This window comes from Anastrepha ludens, chromosome 5 (assembly GCF_028408465.1).
Source record: "Anastrepha ludens isolate Willacy chromosome 5, idAnaLude1.1, whole genome shotgun sequence".
NCBI classification, from domain to species: domain Eukaryota; kingdom Metazoa; phylum Arthropoda; class Insecta; order Diptera; family Tephritidae; genus Anastrepha; species Anastrepha ludens.
This window is the reverse complement of record NC_071501.1, coordinates 27483865-27505072: the sequence shown is the minus strand read 5'-3', so window position 1 is coordinate 27505072 and position 21208 is coordinate 27483865. Positions and strand designations below refer to the sequence as shown.

The window sequence follows — 21208 nt, the reverse complement described above, 5'->3', positions numbered from 1 at the left end:
AAGCCCAGAAATAGCGAGTTGCTTGGACCGTATGGAGAAGAATTGTACGGCCACTCGCAAATAAATAGCAATTAGGAGCTTTCCCTTATCCTGAGTTGCGTGAACTTCTGCACGAGGAACTGTCCTCCCTTTACATATACTTAAATATTTCCGAGCTCTAGGCGAAATCAACCAACCCTTTAAGCGGGAATGTGTCTAATAATTCCATAATTTCGAAGAAGTGGTTCATCTAAAAAATTTGTAGCCCACTCTTCAAGGAACGAGACATTTGCAAAGGATATTCTGAACACGTTCTACCCCTTTCTCATCCCAACTCGTACAGCGCTCTTAACCCGGTCATTTAACATTATTTCTGTGGTATGTATTCCCGTGAGTATCCATGTTGTATCCATTTTAGAGCCATAAAGCTATGACAGATTTGGAAAAAAGAAATTCGACTTTAAAATACTCTAACTTATAAAAACTCTGTATTTATCAAACGCACCCTTATAACAACCCTTTTGAACACCCTGTGTATCACATTTGTTGCTTGTCAGCTAAAAACATTACATTGGTAGTCCTTTTGGTAAACCGAGAATCCAAATTTCTCCAAATCGATATACCCAATTAAAAAAAAAAACTGTAAAACTTGTAAAATGGGAAATATAATATCAAATCGAATACAAGTTTTTACTTTTTATTTACGTAACTTTTTTTATCAAACTCTTTTGCATTTGTGTACAAGTACTCATTCCTTTTGATGTTTCTTATCTTCAAATAACAAAAATTCCATTTGACACTCAACTTCTTTTCTATATTTCGACACACAATGAATCCTTTGACCCAGAACCGTTTTAGGTAGACTCTTGTGAGCAAATCCATTGTATGCCACATTGGCTATTTCCCCTTTGGCATGCCATTCCCCCGCGTACATTCATGAGAAATTGTATATGTAACTGAGGCACAGCGAGTAAATGTATGGCCGGAAGGAAATTCACTAACAAGTAGCGAACTGGTTCGTTTCGCGTGAATTTGGAGCTGTTGTATGACCAGTTTGAATCGCTTCTATTTGCTATGAAAGCCCGATTCCATGTCAAGTGATGAAATTATTTTAAGAATTGCCACCGATTCTTCTGAAAATTGGAGGATTTGTAGGCTTGCGTATAATAAGAAGTAAACTGGAAAATTTCGAAAAAAGTTTAATAATTTTATGATTTATTCAACGTTGGAAGTTATGGTATGGAGTTTGTCGAAGTGAAAATCATTTTCAGTTCTTTTTCACATTAAACAAATTCTTTTTTTAGTTACCGAAATATTTTTAAAAAGTTTTTTGAAGTAAAATATTTTTGGATCTCTTTAAAATTTTTATAACAATACCTTTTTTAGTTTTAAAAACACATGCGCTTAAAAAAACAATTACTTATATAAATAAATATATTTTATAACATAAATAAAATAAACATACATAAAAAAACGTTTGAAATTTTTTCCCACAAAAATTTTTTTTCAGAAATATATTCCATAAAAAAATTAAAAAAAAAAGATTTTTAAATTACTAAAAATATGTATTTTTTGAAAACTATAAAAAAAATTTAAAAAATTTCTTCAACATTTTTATATTATATTTTATAAGAATGAAAGTTTTAACACAAAATGTTCTCAAAACTATAACAATTATTTAAAAAATTTTTTTTTTTGAACAATATAGTTATTTTAATTCTCACTTTTGAGTTTTTTGGAAGTTAAGGTAATCAATTTTTCGAAGTGAAGTAATTTCGGTTCATTTTTATAAAAAAAAAATTTCGTATATATATTATAATTAGTTGCACTTTAAAAAAATTTATTTGAGAACATAAATATTGTATAATTTTGAAGTCAAAATATTTTTAAAAGTTTTTTAGGTTAAACATTTTTGGTATATTTTCATATTTATACAATTTTATTTTTTTTTGTGTTTTTTACATAAAATTTACTTAAAAATAATTTAAAAAATATATAGTATTTTTAGTAAAATATATTTCTTCAAAAAATTAAAAAAAAAACATTTTCAAGTGACTTAAAAACTGCTTCATAATTTTTGACAACCTCGCCCCAAAATTGTAAAGGGTGGTTAAATTTCAAGGGCCGATGTTGAATGTGAACCACACCTAAACACCGTTGGACTTCTTTCTTGGGGTTATTTGAAAGAAAAGGTGTACGTCGATAAGCCAGCAACAATTCAAGAGCTAAAGGATGAGATAATTCGGCACATTAACGGCATAGAACCTCAATTATGCCTCAGCGTCATCGAAAATTTGGTCCATCGGAAGGGGGTGTGCCACCGAGGCTAATAAAGAGAAATGACAATAATTTTTTGAAAAAATTGTATTTTATTCAAAATCAACAGCGGCCCTTGAAACTTAACCACCCTTTATAATAGGACTCTCATAACATTTCGAGTTATATTCAAGTAAAGCGGATAATACAAAATGCCGTTCTAGCGAAGCAAATAAAATAATAAATTTTACTTAATAACCTTAACCTTAACATTTTTTATTTTCGACATAGTCTCGTTTTAGGGTAATACACTTCGTTCAACGCTTTTCTAGTTTGTTGATTCCTTCCGAATAGTAGAATCTGTCCAAGTTTGAAAAAAAGCAAACTAGCCATTCGTTTCTGCAATCATCCCCTCGTTTGAAAAATTCTTTTTCCCACCAGCCATTTCTTCAAATTAGGGAATAAATATTAGTGCGAGTGATACGAGGAGGCAAGTCTAGATAATAGGGGGAAGCTAAACGAGTTGGCGCCCTTCTTCTACTTCTTAATTGCCGCGATAACCGCTTACTCGATTTTGTCGTTCCTTTCTCATGCTAACCGGCGTCAGTTGGACACACCAAGTAAAGCCAAGTCCTTCTCCAACTGATCTTTCCAACACAGAGGAGCCCTTCCTCTTCCTCTGCTACCACCAACTGGTACCGCATCGAATACCTTCAGAGCCGAAGCGTTTGTATCCATTCGGACGACATGACCCAGCTAACGAAGCCACTGGATCTTTATTTGCTGCGCTATGCCTACGAGTATGTCGTCGTAAAGCTCATACAGCTCATCGTTCCATCGCCTGCGATATTCGCCGTCGCCAACGTGCAAAGGTCCACAAATCTGGCGCAGAAGCTTTCTCTCAAACACTCCAAGCGTCGCTTCATTGGATGTTGTCATCGTCCACGCCTCTGCGCCATACGTTGGCACCCTATTTACATTATTTTTGCGATGACAACTGCTGAGGTGTGAAATTCCACACACGAAATTCTTATTTGGCCTTTTTTTGAAAATCACTCAACTTTCTCGATTCAAACGCATGCCAAACAGAAAGAAATGGACTGATGTGGCTGCAACTTGCCAAGAGATGCTGCTAACTAAATATAACCTCAATACGCGCCTTTAGTGTGATCTCTCTGACTTTGCACAGACTCTTCAAACGACCCTCGAACAGAATTTAAATGAGCAAACGTTCTGAGTATAAATCCATTAAAAATTGCTAACTTTACAAAGAAAATGTCAGGTTTGAAATAATCCGGCAGGTATTCATATATAATATCAAAATTTAAATCGCAATCCTCGTAGAAGGCTACTGTCTAAGAGTATAGATACTTTCTTCATTTTTTACTGTCACACTCCCAACAAGCGCAGCAAAGTGGTGCGCAATCTGTGAAATTGTACCAGTTCGGGTCCAGAAACATTTTTCATTACTTCAGATTTCCCTGCTGAGATATTACAGCATTTTGCGCAATAACTTCAACTTAAGCTTTCCTCATGCGGGAATATTTAAGAGAGCAACCAACATTCAATAATTGACCTATTGAACTCTACAGTCTGGGGAATGAATGTATGTGTATGTGTGTACCGCAAACTACGTATACATACATACATCCCGGCGCTGCTATGTGTGTTTGAAGGAATGGGGAATGGGGCTTTTCAGCAGACGAAAATGTAAAATGCCACTTGCACTGAAAGATTGCTGCTGCGGTCAATAGGCATATAAATGTTTGTGCATAGTTACATACATACATAAAAACACATACACTTGTGCAGAGGGATATATTATTCATGTAAAGTATAGGTCAATCCCATAAATCAATTGTTGGTGTGATGGCCTAGCAATAGCGCGACGAAAGAAATATAGAGAATTTAGAGGATTATTTGCATACGAATACACACACACACATACGTATATAATATAAGTAAATACATACATTGACAATTGGCTATTGTTAACTCAAGACATACATTTATACATACATGCATTCATATATATATACCCTCTACTTATTCACTCATTCTTCTGCTATGTTTTGCTTCTTCTCCATTTACAGGGCTACAAAGTCTACTACACCACAAATCCCAATCAACCGGAAGCATCTTGGGACTCACAAATGGTGGACAATAGCGAATTGACAACCATTTCGGAATTAACGCCGCATGCCATTTACACGGTTCGTGTTCAGGCATATACCTCAATGGGAGCCGGTCCCATGTCCACGCCGGTACAAGTGAAGACACAACAAGGTGAGTGAGTGTGCGTGTGAAAGGTTAAATGTTTAAATAGTTAAAGAGTTAAAGGGTTAAAGACTCACTGAGCAAAAGGGTGTATCGATGTGTTTAAAGGTGTGAAAATGTGTTGTAATAGCGATTTTGTTTACAGTTAGACACATACATATCGCACCCTAAATACAAAAGGGGCACAACTCAAAATTTTCCACACTCACAGCACAGAAAACAAACTATGTGACATATCACGCTGAAATTTGCCATGTAAGCTTATAACAGTCCTACCAAAAAACAAAAAATTTATTTTTGCCATATGTCATCCGCGGACCGTTTTATTGATAACGTCTCGTTCATATTTGAGCAGAAGTACATTTTGAGTTGTGACCCTTTTGTATTTAGGGTGCGATATGTAAGCTGCTCAGGTGTATGAGTATGTATGTATTTTTCAAACTAAACTGGATGAGAAAGGATTTTTGTGGTTCACTTCTTTTTCTTTTTTGAAAATACCTTTTTGGTAATTTTCTCTTGGTTTTTGTTTTCTTTAGTAGAATTTTAAAAATGTTTATTAAAAAAACTAGTATCGTTTGTCAGTGGCAAAACAAGAGATTGCACGTAAATTCCCTAAATGGAATTTTAAATCTCTAAGAATAGGCGTGTGTGCGCTTCAATCAGAAAGTATATGGCACTCTGTAAGGTTAGGTAGAGCTGGCTGATCTGCAAAAAGATCTGACTTAGACCTCTAGAATCCATTGTGTTACCAGTGCTATGTATTTGGAGTCGAAGTATTATTTTATGTAATTCGTGATGCACGTTTCCGCACTTCCGTCGTTCAGCCTTTTGTCAGCAATATCCTTCAAGGATGAAAATTATGCTGATCTTAGGTACATTTATTAAGGCCTACACAGAGCAGGACAGTGGCAGTGTTCCAAAGTACTCCTGGCATTCGCTTCGTTGCATGTATTACACGTTTCGCTCTAAACTAATCCCATTTTGGCTGCGTGATGTGGGGTAAAACGGTGATCCATCAGTACGTCAACCAATATTTTGCAGTCCTTTCTAGAGAGTGATAAAATAAAGCTTACAATTTTCGTATTCCAAGTCCTTAGCATAGTTTTGGTAGTTTTTTACGAGTTTGAGTATTCCCATATCTACTGCGTTTCCAGAGCTGGTTCTCACTTAGTTCCGTTTTCTGAACGGAGAGTGTTGGTATATTTCTGACGTGGCGCTCTGTAAGCACCTTAAAAATTTCTCGATGTGTGTCGATGTCATAAATAGTTACAAGGTGGCGCAAAATTAATCACCCTATCAGAAGATGTATAATTTTTGCAGATGACATCGGCATCAGCTATTGTATAACCAGACAGCTGCAGTATACAAACAAATCAGCTATGGAGCGCCTTAAGGTCAAAATAAAGATTTCCATCACTCAAAATATTTGGTTTATTCAGTAAAAAAGTTATTAAAAAGAAAATCCGATAAATACCTTTGCCCCACCTTATATATTATTTGTCTAAGGCCTCATCATCATCGATGTTTCCTGCACTATTTTTAATTAAGCAGTGTTTCTAAACAAAATATTAGATTAAAAATTGCCAACTAAACTTGTCAAAACTTCCTTGGAACCTAGCCTATACCACATGATTTTCCGGGGAACTTGAAACTCTTCAAAAATTTCACATTTTTCTTTCAAATTTTCACTCCAGCATGATGAGGTGAGAATAGCGATAACGCGGCTAAAGAACAACAACGCCGCGGGCGCCGACGGACTGCCGGCTGAGCTATTCAAACATGGCGGCGAGGAGCTGGAAAGGTGCATGCATCAGCTCCTATGCAAAATATGGTCGGATGAAAGCATGCCTGCCGATTGGAATTTAAGTGTGCTCTGCCCAATCCAGTGCGGAAAGGAGTTACTTGTATGCCGCGATGTCTGAATTTGGTATCCCCGCAAAACTAATACGGCTATGCAAGATGACGTTGCTCAACACCAGCAGCGCCGTCAGAATTGGGAAGGACCTCTCCGAGCCGTTTAATACCAAACGATGTTTCGGGCAGGGTGACTCACTGTCGTGTGACTTCTTTAACCTGAAGTTGTATATTATTTATAAGACCGTACAATTGTTGGATAAAGAGGCAAAGCGAATAGGTTTGGTGGTGAACGAGAACAAAACGAAGTACCTCCTGTTGCTACTTTGGACTAAGTAGGCAATTGAGTAGTACATACTTTCCGTGTAGGCAATGAGCATCACGACGACATAAACATAGCGCAGCGAATAAAGATACAGCGGCTAATTTCGCTGGTCATGTCGTCCGAATGGATACAAACGCCCCGGCTCTGAAAGTATTTGATGCGGTACCAGCTGGTGGTAGCAGAGGAAGAGGAAAGTTTCCTCTGTGTTGGAAAGATCAGTTGGAGAAGGACTTGGCTACACTTGGTGTGTCCAACTGACGCCGGTTAGCACGAGAAAGAAACGACTGGCGCGCTTTGTTAAACTCGGCCAAAATCGCGTAAGTGGTTACCGCGCCTATTAAGAAGAAGAAGAAGTTACTATTTTCAGTAAAGAGTAAATATTATTCTGATAATGCAAATTAAATTATGTACATTATCAGATTTCTTTCAGTAATCAGTAAAAAATATTTTTAATGCAATTTTTGTCAGTATTCAGTAAAAGTTTACTGGTAATGCAAAGAACATTTCAGTATCACTAAAATTTTAGCGATTACTGCTATTTGTAATATATAAGCCTGGAACAAAACTCACGCACCTAGAGGCTGTCCCTCGAAATGTTCGAACTCGTTCGAATCCTCCAATTATAGGCTCGCGTTCACAATGAGGTCGGACCGCATTGAGGTCTTGGTCCACTATGACCCAATACTAACTAAGCAACTAGCAAAAATATATTAGCAAATTATCAAACGTAATTCAATAAAAATTATAAATTCTCATCAAAAAAATTCCGCTAACAGCTTTTGTAGCCATCTTTCCCCTTTCCATTTTACGTTTCTAATAGAGCAACATTTTGCTCAGCATACATTTAGAGGCATGAAATATAACAAAAGCCGACCGCGATGAGCCGCATTTTGGGGTTGACGCCATAAAGCGTTAATGACGATTTAATGTGTGTTTTGTAAATGTAATAAGATTTGTGTGCACACACACACACACATAGACTAGTGAGTGTGCGTGCATGCGTGCAAACTAATTGCATGCAATGCACGCAATTTAGTGTGAGTGCTTTTCGCATGCATGAAAGCCTAAAAATGTACATGCATTTGTAAATTTCTACCCATCATACACACACACACATACATAGCGCGCATGCAGGCATACAAATAATTTACGAGTACACACACATACACACTTAAAAGCTTACATCCTTATACATGCATATGTGCGTATGTTTGTATAAAATGAAATTTGGCACACAAATATGTAGCCTAGTTTGATTTTCAACACTGCCTCATGACCTCTCCCCCCCCTGATGTTTCTCTGCATAACGCATCGAAATACATAACATCAACAAGAATGTTGACAACCATCGCATAGGCAAGTGTTTGTTTTTGTTGTTGCGCATAGTTGTAATGTGGCTATACACGCAATTGCAGTATTGTTATCGTTGGCTTTGAATGTTTTTGTTGTTATTACTATTTAAGTCACAGTTTAAAGTGATAAACATGGGGACTTTGTGTGTGGGGGTGTGTGTGTGCGTGTGTGGGTTGCATTATTTTTTGTTTTGTTTTATTTTAGAGTGGCCGTAGTTGTTGGTGAAAAGGTCACAGGAGTGACGGAAAAACGGTGGCGTGCAAGCGTTCCAACCCACACACGTCTATGTTCGGATGTAAAAGCGTACTTTAGGCACCGATGTTCAAAATAATAGCAGCGTGGCGTATTTTAAAGTTTTGAATATTCATTTGTTTTTTATCTATTTTTTTAATTTTTTTTATAAAAATATACTTCACTACAAAAAACACACAAATTTGCAATAAAATTTAAAATTTTTTAATTAAAAGTTTTAGAAATTCTGGGTATGCAGTTTTGTAGCTCATTCAATTTCTTCTATATTTTCTATATTTTTTATTTTATGTAATTTTTTTATAATTTTTTTTATAATTCATTGTTTCACACTTTTTCGAAATTTTTAAAAATTCCACAAATTTGCAATAAAATTTAAAATTTTTTTATCAAAAGTTATATGCCGTTTTGTAGCGCATTCATTTTTTTTTTTTTTGAATATTTATTTATTTTTTATGTAATTTTTTTATAATTTTTATTTTGTAAAAATTTACTTCATCTTACAACAAAAAGCACATAATTCATTGTTTCACACTTTTTACAAAATTAAAAAACAAATCCACAAAATTGCATCAAGATTTCAAATTTTTTAATCAAAAGTTTTAGAAAAATTCTGTTTATGCAGTTTTTTAACTCATTCAATTTCTGTTTGAATATTTATTTATTTTTTATGTTCCTTTTTTATATTTTTTTATAATTCATTGTTTCACACTTTTAAAAAAAATTTTGAAAACTCCACAAATTTGCAATAAAGTTGTAAATTTTTTAATCAAAAATTTTAGAAAAATTCTGTTTATGCAGGTTTTTAGCTCATTCAATTTCTGTTTTTTTTATCAAAAGTTTTAGATCATTCAATTTCTTTTTAAATATTTATTTATTTTTTATGTACTTTTTTTATATTTTTTTTTTAAATTCATTGTTTCACACTTTTAAAAAAAATTTTAAAATTCCACAAATTTGCAATAAAGTTGTAAATTTTTTTATCAAAAGTTTTAGAAAAATTTTGTTTATGCAGTTTTTTAGCTCATTCAAATTCTTTTTGAAGATTTACTTATCTTTTATGTATTTTTTTTTATATTTTTTTTTTTGTAAAAATTTACTTCATACTACAACAAAAAGCACATTATTCATTGTTTCACACTTTTTACAAAATTTAAAAAAACTCCACAAACTTGCATCAAGATTTCAAATTTTTTAATAAAAAGTTTTAGAAAAATTATGCGTAAACAGTTTTATAGTTCATTCCACTTCGATCAGGTATGACACCGCGGCATTGTAGTGGAATTGACGCTGGTGTTCCACAGGGCAGTGTTCTAGGTCCTATTCTATTATATACATCTGGCATGCCAACGACGAGCGAAACAATGGCATCAACATTTGCCGCTGAAAGTACAATACTTTGCACTCACACAGATCCAAAAGTGGCAACGTCTATGCTACAATGGCATATAAATGCAATAGAAGCATGGCTTAAAAACTGGAGAATCAAGGTTAATGAAACCAAATGCGTGCATAGTACTTTTACTGTAAGGAAAGAAACTTGCCCTGCAGTTACAATTAGTGGTCAGAAGATATCACAACAAAATGTAATAAAATATCCCGGAATGCACTTAGATAGAAGATCCACAGGGCGGAATCATATTGAAAGGGTAGTGACTAATACCAAACTCAAAATGAGAAACCTATATTGGATGCTTAATTCGACATCAGCATTACCTCTAGAGTACAAACTGCTAATATACAAAGTGAAATCCAAATAAACGTGACTGAGTTAAAATAGAAACGACAAGAGCTTTGTTCCCATAACTCCGCATTTATTTATTTAAAATAGTGCCCTCTGGCCGCGATATAGTGTTTTGCGTGATCGAAAAGCTTTTCGAAAGAGTATTTCAGGCCATTGACCGGAATGTCCTTCTGGATGTCGATACAAGCCTTTTCGATGGCCTCTACGAACGCAAAACGTTTTCCTTTCATGGCCAAATGAAATTTTCCGAATAGGTAGAAGTCACAGGGAGCCATATCAGGCGAATACGGTGAGTCTATTGATGGTTAAAGTGCGATTTCTAGTCAAAAAATCAGTCACAATCCTCCTTCGCGGTATTCATGGCGAATGCAACAAACGTCTCAAAACGCCAAAATAGAAAATTGCATTGACGGTTTGGCCCATTGGCATGAATTCCTTGTGGCAATTTCCCTTGGAATCGTAAAAAGAAATGAGCATCGACTTGATTTTTGACTTCTCCAAACGCGAGTTTTTGGGTGATGGCTCGTTGGGGGTCTTCCATTCGGCACTTTGACGCTTAACCTCAGGTTCATTTTGGAAACACCACGTTTCTCGCCACTTTAATGAGATCTTTCGAATGTTGAATTCTCAGCAATTTTTAGTCCTCAGTTAACTTGTGCGGAATGAAACGTGCACAGACCTTTCGTAAGCCCAAATTAACAGTTAAAATGCGATAAATCGACGTTTTGGAGATATTCAACTCCGATTCCATGAATTTCAACGACGGCTTCGGTTCGTTTCTGATAAATTTACGATCAATTTCGATGGAGTTTTCCGTGATTACTGATTTTGGGAAGCCCGTATGTTCATTGTCATTTACCATATGTCCTCACAACCATCTCTGAAACGTGTAAATCATTCATGAACTCTGGCACGAGATAGACAATTATCACCATAAACTTCTTTCATCAATTCAAATGTTTCGGGAAACGTTTTACAGATTTTAAAACAAAATTTGATATTAGCGCTTTGTTCGAAACTCATTTTTGTACCGATAACACAAACATACTGACACTTTGAACCGAAAGTCACCAAGTCAGTCACGTGGAAGTCAGCTAGGGATGAAACTTCGCACAAACTCATTAAAAAGATGGCGGCCTCAAAAAAATGTGTATGACGCCAGTCTTGTTTATTTTGGACTTTACCTTGTATAAAGCCATGCTGGAACCAATATGGACATATGGTATACAAATGTAGGGAACTGCTACGCCTTCAAATATCGAAAAACTTCAGAAAGTGCAATCTAAAGCCTTTTACGGGCGCTCCATAGTATACTCGTATAAGAAACTCTAACAATCACAGATTCATTTGCATGCCTCGTTTAGCCGATGAACTAGTACGGTTGAGCAAAAATTGCCTACAAAAGCTAGAAGGCCATCCCAATAAACTAGCCCGAAATCTACTCGTACTTCTAAATGAACGTCACACACGATTGAGTAAAAGAGACCATCTTCAAGTCTGCACTATCTTAATTATCTCTTTAACCCCTCTAGCATAGAGGCATTAGACAATATGGTCAATAGACTGACTAATTGCTGCAACCAAGCCCTGCATAAGGCTTGTCCGGCAGCCAGGTATAGAGGGAAGAATAAGCCACCCTGGTGGACACCCGAACTGAAAAAGCTACAAAAGAATTGCAGGAAACAATTCAATAGAGCCAAATTCTCCCAAAGCGAATGTGAATGGGACCTATACTATGACAAATTAAAAATATATAAGAAAGAAATAAGAAAAGCAAAAAGGTCTTCATGGAGAACTTTTTGTGGGGAGATCGAGACTACGGTGGAGGCATCTCGACTGAGGAAAATCCTAACCAAGTCTGCTCAACCCATAGGGTATCTTCAGAAGCCAGACTCCAGCTGGACAGAATCCAGCGAAGAATCATTAGACCTATTACTAAATACCCACTTCCCAGGTAACTTAGAGGAAGCGATAACCGCCAATATTCCAACTTCGGATGCGGTACTAGGTACCGACATCCCCAACATTGTCACAGAAGCCAAGATAACTTGGGCTGTAGAAAATTTCCATCCATATAAAACACCGGGACCAGACAGGATAATCCCTGCGCAACTACAACAAACATTGGACAACATTATGCAATGGCTGATAACCATATTCAGAGCAGCATTACGACTAAACTACGTCCCCCTAAGATGGAGGGAAGTCAAAGTAGTTTTCATACCAAAGGCTGGTAGGAGCTCGCATACAAAGCCTAAAGACTTCAGACCTATTAGCCTTTCCTCATTCCTATTAAAGACGCTAGAGCGATTAATAGACGCCTTTATAAGGGAAAACTTGACCCCGTCGCTACTGGCGAGATCACAACACGCTTACTGTAAAGGTAGATCCACAGAGACAGCATTAAATTCACTAGTTTCAGAGATAGAGAAATCAATAGAGGACAAAGAGTATTCTCTGGTAGCCTTCCTAGACATAGAAGGCGCTTTCAACAACATCCTACCGGAGGCCATAACAAGCGCAATGACTGACTTGGGTGTCGCCGAGGGCCTTGTGAAATTTACTAAACAGTTGCTACTAGGCAGGTTAGTAATTTCGACGTTGGGCCCCTCGACGATACGCAGATCCGTCAGGAGGGGCACCCCTCAGGGCGGTGTACTTTCTCCTCTGCTGTGGATTCTGGCAATGAATCAATTGTTGAAGAATCTAGAGGAAAGGAGAATACACGTAGTGGCCTACGCAGACGATGTTGCAATATTAATAAGAGGGAAATTCCCAGATACCCTCTGCAATATAATGCAAAATGCTTTGAACGATGTAAGCCGGTGGGCTGCATCGAGTGGTCTTGGGGTAAATCCCAGCAAAACAGAACTAATCATGTTCTACTCCCCCTACTCTTGAGGGTATCACACTATCAATTGGGGAAGAGGCGAGCTACCTAGGACTGATATCAGCTAGGACTGATAGGAAGCTCTCGTGGAAACAAACGATTAATGATAGAGTAAAAAAAGCAGCCACAGCACTCTATACATGCAAAAGAATTGTGGGGGCAAAATGGGGCCTAACCCCAAAAATAGTACACTGGCTATATACAGCAGTGGTACGGCCTATCATGACATACGGTGCATTGGTCTGGTGGCCAATACTCGAGAAAAGAACAACAGTAAAACGCCTAGAAAGTATTCAAAGAGGTGCTAGTCTCTGCATAAGCGGGCACTAAAGACTACACCCACGGCAGCGATGAATGTCATGCTGCATTTATTACCGATTGAGGCCTACAGCAAACAGCTGGCGGCGAAATCGGCACTTAGGCTAAGAGAATCTTCTAACTTAGCCACTAACAGAAGGGGTCACGCTAGAATACTAGACGAATATCCCTTCCTACATCAAGCGACAGACTTTTGTAGCTCAGTAGAGTTGCACTTAAACACATCCTTTACCATAACTTTCCCAACGAGGGAAGATTGGGACAATGGGGTAATGGACAATAAAAGCGGAATCAGCATCTATACAGACGGTTCCAAGCTAAATGATCAAGTAGGCGGAGGCATTTATTCTGAAGGAATGTATGCCAACACCTCATTCCGGTTACCGGATCACTGCAGTGTATTTCAAGCTGAAATTTTGGCTATCAGGGAGGGCCTGCTAGCCCTAAATAAAAGTGTCCTCACCACAAGGGATATAAACATATTTTCAGATAGCCAATCGGCCCTGAAAGCTTTAAAATCGCCCAATATTAACTCGAAGACAGTAAAAGAATGTATCGACGTTTTGACAGAACTATCACAGTACTTTGCAATAAACCTGCTCTGGGTGCCGGGTCATAGAGACATAGAAGGCAACTGCAAAGCAGATGAATTAGCGAGATTGGGGACCAGGTTACCGATCCAACCAGACAAAGCGGACATTCCTATACCCTTAGCAACTTGTAAGATGCTTATAGATAAACACACTATCAGTGCTGCCAACAGGCTGTGGTCTCAGACCTTGACCTGTAGAACTAGTAAAATGACGTGGCCGGAATGGAACATGGGCCGCACAAACCGACTGTTAAAACTAAACAGGAAAAATATGAGAAATCTACTCGGGGTCCTAACAGGGCATTGTCTGATTGGCAGACATGCCAGTAGGCTGGGAGCGCCCTATAACGACTATTGTAGAAGCTGTAACGATATTGAAGAAGAAGAGACTATAGAACACTTTCTATGCGGGTGCATGGCTCTGGATGGAAGAAGGTTCAATATTTTAGGAAAAAGTTCCCTGAATAACTTGGCAGAAGTAGCCAATGTAAAAATAACAAGTCTTGTTAAATATATTAAAGCCATAGGTTGGTTCAATGAGGACAATGTAGAGTGAGGAGAGGGGACAGCCCTGGTGGTATCACAATGGGCCTACAGCAGGCCTAGGTGTGTCAACCGACAACCACTATACCTACCTACCTACCTAATTATCTCATCTCGCACCAGGGTAAGTCCACGAAGGCAACGGAATCTCGGTCATTCCGGCTTTCAGTACGGCCTCATCGTCATGAGAGATAAAGGCAATTTCAAGGGAGACTGAACGCCTTAGGCCTTTGCTGCTCCCTTCATCCAATTTCAAACAAAATTCGCACATAATAACACAATCCAAAATATTACGAAATATAACAAATGCTGGTTGGTTTATTTATAATGAAGCCATACATCGTGACTTAAACGTAGACACTATCCAAGAAACAATCACAAAATGTAGCACTAAGCATATACAGCGACTGTCAGTCCACCAAAACGAAGAAATGCGTAAAATAACCGGCAGAAAATATCAAACGAAGATTAAAGCGACTCACACCGACTGATCTAACCATAAGATTTACAGTGTAATCACAAAAAACAATAATAATAATAACAGATTCTTCTTACATTGGTAAAAGAACATAATAGACCCTAATTGTACAACAATTACATATTGTTAATATATAACAGACTGTAATAAATAAAGGGGAGATATAAAAAAAAAAAAAAAAACATAATTGTCGTGAGGAACAACGGAAGCTTTAAGGGAAATTGGAAACTAGGCCTTTCCGGCTCCCAGCTACGAAAAATCGTAGACTGAAACATCGACCTTTTCAGCTCTCTCCATCCACTGTCTGTCGATCCACTATCACACCCGAAAAAAAAGCGCAATCGTCGTGAGGGATAGCAGAAGCTTTAAAGAAAACTGGAAACTAGGCCTGTCCGGCTCACAGCTATGAAGAATCGGAGACTGAAATCCCGTTCCTTTCAGCTCCCTCCATCCACTAAACATCTCTTTATCTACCCACTATCACTCCCGAAAAAAAATTGCACAATCGTCGTGAGGAATAACAGAAGCTTTAAGGGAAACTGGCCTTTCCGGCTCCCAGCTATGAAGAATCGGAGACTGGAAACCCGTCCTTTCTGCTTCCCTCCATTCATTTACTTCCATCACATTCACATCCGATTTAATCATATATGTAAACGTATATTTTATTTCTACAAATAATTAGATTCTTAGCACTGGTATGAAATCATATTACTCTGGCACATAAGATTTGTACACTTACTGTTAGTTTCTTAGACAAGGAAGATTCAATAAATAAAGAAATTGAAAAAAAGATTCACTTCCGGTATAATATTGCGCTACTTTAAAGTGACCTAAAAGATTTGTATAACTTTTTTTTTGTTGATGCTGTTATGTATTTTCTTTCCGTGCGCGATTTCTAAAAACTCTGAATAAAAAGTTTGAGAGTGCGAAAAAATTATTTGATTTTTTTGAATTTCGTAAGAAGTTCGAAAACTTTATTTGTTCGAGAACTTATATTGTTTTGTTTGGTTGTATTATACATACATTCTGTCAAAGAAGTACCGGAAATTGTTCAATAAAACGTAAAATTGTTGTTTAATCATCAAAATTTATTTTGTCGTCTTCAAAATAGGCTCTATTCGAAGCAATACATATATGCCAACGATTAGTTCAGTCATCAAAACACCTTTTAAACGCGTTTGAAGAGATCATCTTCAGCTTCTTTAGCGAATTCTCCTTATTGGCCTCTATCGACTCAAAGCGGCGTCCGCGGAGTGGCAATTTAAGTTCTTTCAAAAGTCTCAGGGGGCTGGTTGTTCGATGATATCTGTCGAGTGTTTCGTCAAAAAAAGAGTTCACAATATGAGCCTTGTGGGACGGTGCGTTATCGTGGTGCAGGATCCATGAGTTTTCTTCCCACAAATTGGGTCGGTTCCTACGCACATTCTCTCTCAAACTTCGCATAACTTCCAAATGATATTCTTTATTTACCGTAGAACCATTTGGAACGAAATTCGAGGGCACAACACCATGGTAATCATAGAGCAGGAGTAGCAAGACTTTCCCCGATTGACTTTTGACTGATTTTGATGTGGGTTTTTGGGTTTCGGCTCATGGGATAGCACCATTCAGTCGCCTGTCGACCAGTTTGCATGTCAAACTCATATACCCACATCATGCACCCATCACCTGTTATGATGCGCTGGATAAACATTGAGTCCGAATTCACTTCACAGGCTTGACTGTCTTCAGCCACCTTCTTCCTATGAATTTTCTGAAAGAAATTGAATTCTCTTGAAACGAGTCGAGCCACAACGAGCCACGCGTCTCATGCCGTTCCCACGACAGTTGGCTTTACGTAACCGGAACGACCCGGATTTACATCCGGCCAATGGCTCCCACTTCAGCAGCATTCCCCGTATATATATGGGGAATGTTTATGCTGCTACGACAACAACAACACGTCTCATGCTCAATTGATGGTAGAAAATGTTGCGAATTGATTCGTGAGACACGCTAAGGTCACGAGCTACCTCCCTTTAACTTAAATGATGATTTTCCAGCACCATTTCTTTGACTTTGTCGACGTTTTCATCCATTGAAGACGTTGATGGGAGACCAGATCGGGGCAAATCTTCCACGACTTCTCGGCTCACTGCAAAATCCTTATACCACTCGTAGACCCGTGTTTTTGATAAAGCATACTCGCTATAGGCTTTCTGCAAAATTTTCAATGATTCGGCACACGGAATCCCGTTCAAACACACAAAATTTAAAACAAATTCTGTGTTCGATATTTTTATCCATAGTGAAAATCGCAGATCAAAACTGCGGTTGACTGATAAAATTAAATGCCAAAAACAAGATAATTGACAGGTCACGCTCAAACTCTGCGGGACTATAGAGGGCAGTTGTACCAGCATGGACTGGGCAAAAGTGGTTTCAAAATTCCGAAGTGGTAACAGCGACGTGGAGGATGCCCCACGCGCTGTTCATCCTGAAGTCTTTAACTCCGACGCTTTGCGCGAACTCGTGGAAGCTGAGCCAAATTTGACAGTCGATGTGATTGCTCAGAGTTTAAATTCATGGATTAATCGCATGGAACAGTTCACAGGCACCTGCTTTAGTTGGGAAAGGTTTCAAAGCTGGGAAAATGAGTTCCGCATGAATGAGTGAGTGTGTGTTCTCAGCTGCTGCAATGGCTTGAAAATGAAAGTTTTTTGAACCATATCGTTACTGGTGATGGAAAATGGGTCCTTTACAATAATTCTGTTCGCAAACGCCAATGGTTAGATAAAGACGAAACACCAGAACCGTCCCCTACAGATGGCCTTCACCCGAAGAAGATTCTCCTGTCTATTTGGTGGGATATGGCCAGTATTGTTTATTATGAACTTCTGGAACCAAACCAGACGATAACTGCTGATTATTATTCCCAACAGCTATCAAACCTGAATGAGGCACTTAACAAAAATCGGCCGTCTTTAGTGATGCAAAGTTTTGTTTCACCACGACAACGCAAGCAAACATTAGGCAAGCGGCACGAGCTCGGATGGGAACTAATGCCGCATCCACCATACTCTCCGGATATTGCACCTTGTGATTATCATCTTTTGCGCGGACTTCAATACCATATGAGTAACAAGATTAACTCCTCAAAAGAAGCTATAAGAAGGGATATCGAAGCGTATTTTGACTCCAAGGACAACACATTTTTTGAGCAGGGAATTAAAAACTTGCCTAAACGTTGGGGAGGCGTTGTAACTAATGAAGGAAAATATATTATTGGTTAATAAATACTTTAAACCTCTTTTTTAATAATTTTAAAACCACCTTAAAAAAACGCAAGAACTTATGGACTGACCTGATATATAAGGCGTTTTTCAATAGGTGCGCTTCAACTTTTTTCCGATAGGGAGGGCGAACGACGCAATATTTTTTATTTTTCGCTTGTCATTTGTAAACTTCATTAGTATACATTTCATCATGGAACGCTACACACTTGAACAACGATTGCAAATCGTGCAAATTTTTTATGAAAATAATCGTTCTGTTGCTGCTACTTTAAATCCAAATAATTCCAAAAAATCATCTTCAGTGATGAAGCTTACTTTTGGCTCAATGGCTTTGTCAACAAGCAAAATATGCATTACTGGGCAGAAAGCAATCCACACGTGATTCATGAGGCACCGTTGCATCTCGAAAAAATCACTGTTTGGTGCGGTTTACATGCCGGCGGCGTAATTGGCTCATATTTTTTCGTTGACGAGAACGATCGCCACGTTACTGTGAATGGAAATCGATACCGCGACATGATAAACGATTATTTTTGGCCGCAATTGAATGGTATGGACTTAGACGACATGTGGTTTCAACAGGACGGGGCCACAAGCCACACAGCACACGCTACAATTGATTTGTTGAAGAGTAAGTTCGATGAGCGCATTATTTCCAGAAATGGACCGGTCGAATGGCCGCCGCGCCCGTGTGATTTGACGCCTCTAGACTATTTTCTTTGGGGTTATGTGAAGTCATTGGTCTACAGTAACAAGCCGGCGACGATTTGTGAGCGCAGAGCCAATATTGAACGCGAAATTGCTGGAATTTCGGCCGATTTATGCAAAAGAGTGGTCGAAAATTGGGTTCAACGATTGGACTTCGTAAAACGTGCACGCGGTGGTCATGCAAAAGAAATCGAATTTTATACTTAAATGTAGATGTTCAAACTCGATAATAAAAAAAAAATCAGTCAAAAAAGTCAAACCGTTTGTGTTTTATTCAAAAAAAAAAAAAGTTGAAGCGCTCTTACTGAAAAACCCTTTATATTTTTGTAAAAAAAAATTTTAAATAGAAAAAAACGAAAATTAAATAAATAAAAAATAAATTAATAATCAAAACTTTGCAATATGACGCGCTGCAATTATTGTGAACACAGCTAAGCATACATACAAACAAAATATATATAGTAATTTATGCATTAGTCATATATATCTGACATACATACATACAAACATACGCATCTACATACTTCACGTTCGCTGCCTTTGCATGCATGCGTGTATGTATATCTACTCGCTTTTATTGCCAAGAGTACGCCGCTGCAACATTCAACTACGTGACTTATAATAAATTTTCCCCACACCATCGACATTGGCAACTGTTGTGGCATGCAACATTTGATGCCTTATGTTTGTCATCTCATGCACTTATTCTCAATTCCAAAACACCACCCACTAACCTCAACTGGCCAGTCAGCCACGCACCGAGCCAACCACGTCGCTCAACCGCTAGGCAAACGACAGTGCCATTTTCTTCTGACGAGCTCGTGCGTGTGTGGTTATATGTATATATATATATATGAACAAGCACGCGTACGTGTGTGTGTGTGTGTGTGTGCATGCATCGTGCTAAAATGGCAAAATTGTATGGAAAACACGTGACACTATTAAGCAATTATGTGAGAACATTTTGTAAATTGTTAGGCAGACAAAAAGCTTTTAAAGCCTCATGGCATTTGGGGCTAAATCGTTGTAGACAACGCATCTCTCGTATCACTAAACAAAGTAAGTAAAGTGCATGTATGTATGTATGCATGTAAGTACAAAATATTTGAAGCGAATTTCAGTTAAGTGCATAAGCAACTTTGGTTCTACTGAAATATGCACAAAATGTAGGCAAAATTATTAAAACAAAATAGACTAACATGGCCAACGCCAAAGGTATTGTCTTAGTTGTGCATATGTATGTGTTTACTCATGTATGTGTGTGTATGCACGCACATTTAAGTATGCAGAGTTTCATGCAATGTAGCAAAATTTGACTTGTTGCCATCTCTACTCTGCAACAACAATGTTTTGTCAAGCTCACCAAAATGCCGCAAAAAACAAAATGTGATGCATTTTGCATTTTGAAAATGTTTACCCATACCAAATTCGTGTATAGCTTTTGCGTGATACATTTCCGGCACTCACAAGTATCATGCGTTTCTTTGTATTTGTTTTTGCTTTAGTTGTTTTCGGGGAAAATTCCTCTTGTATTTTGTATAGATATACCTACAACTCTTTTGTCGATTAGTGTTGAGTATACACAAATTTTCTCCAGTTTTCTCTTGTTTTACGAAAGTCTCGTGTCATTTATTCATACCAAATGCGGACTGGTCTATCTTAACACCTAAATAACCGCATATTATTTCCCGTCGGTTTACTTTAAGACAGGCGATTTTCTTATTTGAAAATGAGAAATAAATACATATGGAATTAAAACTCCACATTTATATTAACCTTATAAATATATTAGTTATAAAAAGCAACAAGTCTATGCTGTTCTTTGACTTTAAGAAGGCATTCGACATAATCAAACGAGACTCAAGATGGCCGGGAGTTTCCGCTAAGATAATCCGCCTCATCAGAGTCCTTTACGAGAACTCCGAACTGACAGTGCTGCATAACGGCAACAGCAGCGCCCCTTTACCACCAACGCAGGTGTAAGGCAAGATTATCACCTGTCACCTCTTCTTTTCGTCATCGTCCTAAACGACGTTATGTGCCAATTTACCCTATACAAGAGAAGCATCATATGGAGTTTCAGAGACATGAGGAGTTTATGAAGACCTGGACTTCGTCGATGGCAACTGCCTTCTCTCTCTCACAAACTCGTTAACATGCAAACGAACGCGGGCAAACTAGACACGCTAGACTGGAGGTCAACATCACCATGACGAAGGCTATGAGAATCAACCACAATAAAGCAAGACTTATAGTGGTTGACGGATGCCCGAGGGAATTTGTCGAAAGCTTTTACTACCTCGGCTGCGACAGACGGCGGAGCAGATGAAGATGTCAACTGCAGGCTAAACAAAGCAAGGACGTCGT

At 38.0% G+C, this 21208-nt stretch overlaps 1 protein-coding gene across 3 annotated transcripts in view; it reads left to right on the top strand.

The window, feature by feature from the left end:
* LOC128865100 (tyrosine-protein phosphatase Lar) overlaps nt 1–21208 on the top strand; it is a 271747-nt gene that overhangs the window by 151329 nt on the left and 99210 nt on the right. For all 3 annotated transcript variants that reach the window (XM_054105073.1, XM_054105071.1, XM_054105072.1), the window contains one exon: nt 4329–4521. In XM_054105073.1, coding sequence (XP_053961048.1) covers nt 4329–4521 — 193 coding nt within the window. The remainder of the gene's footprint in view (nt 1–4328; nt 4522–21208) is intronic.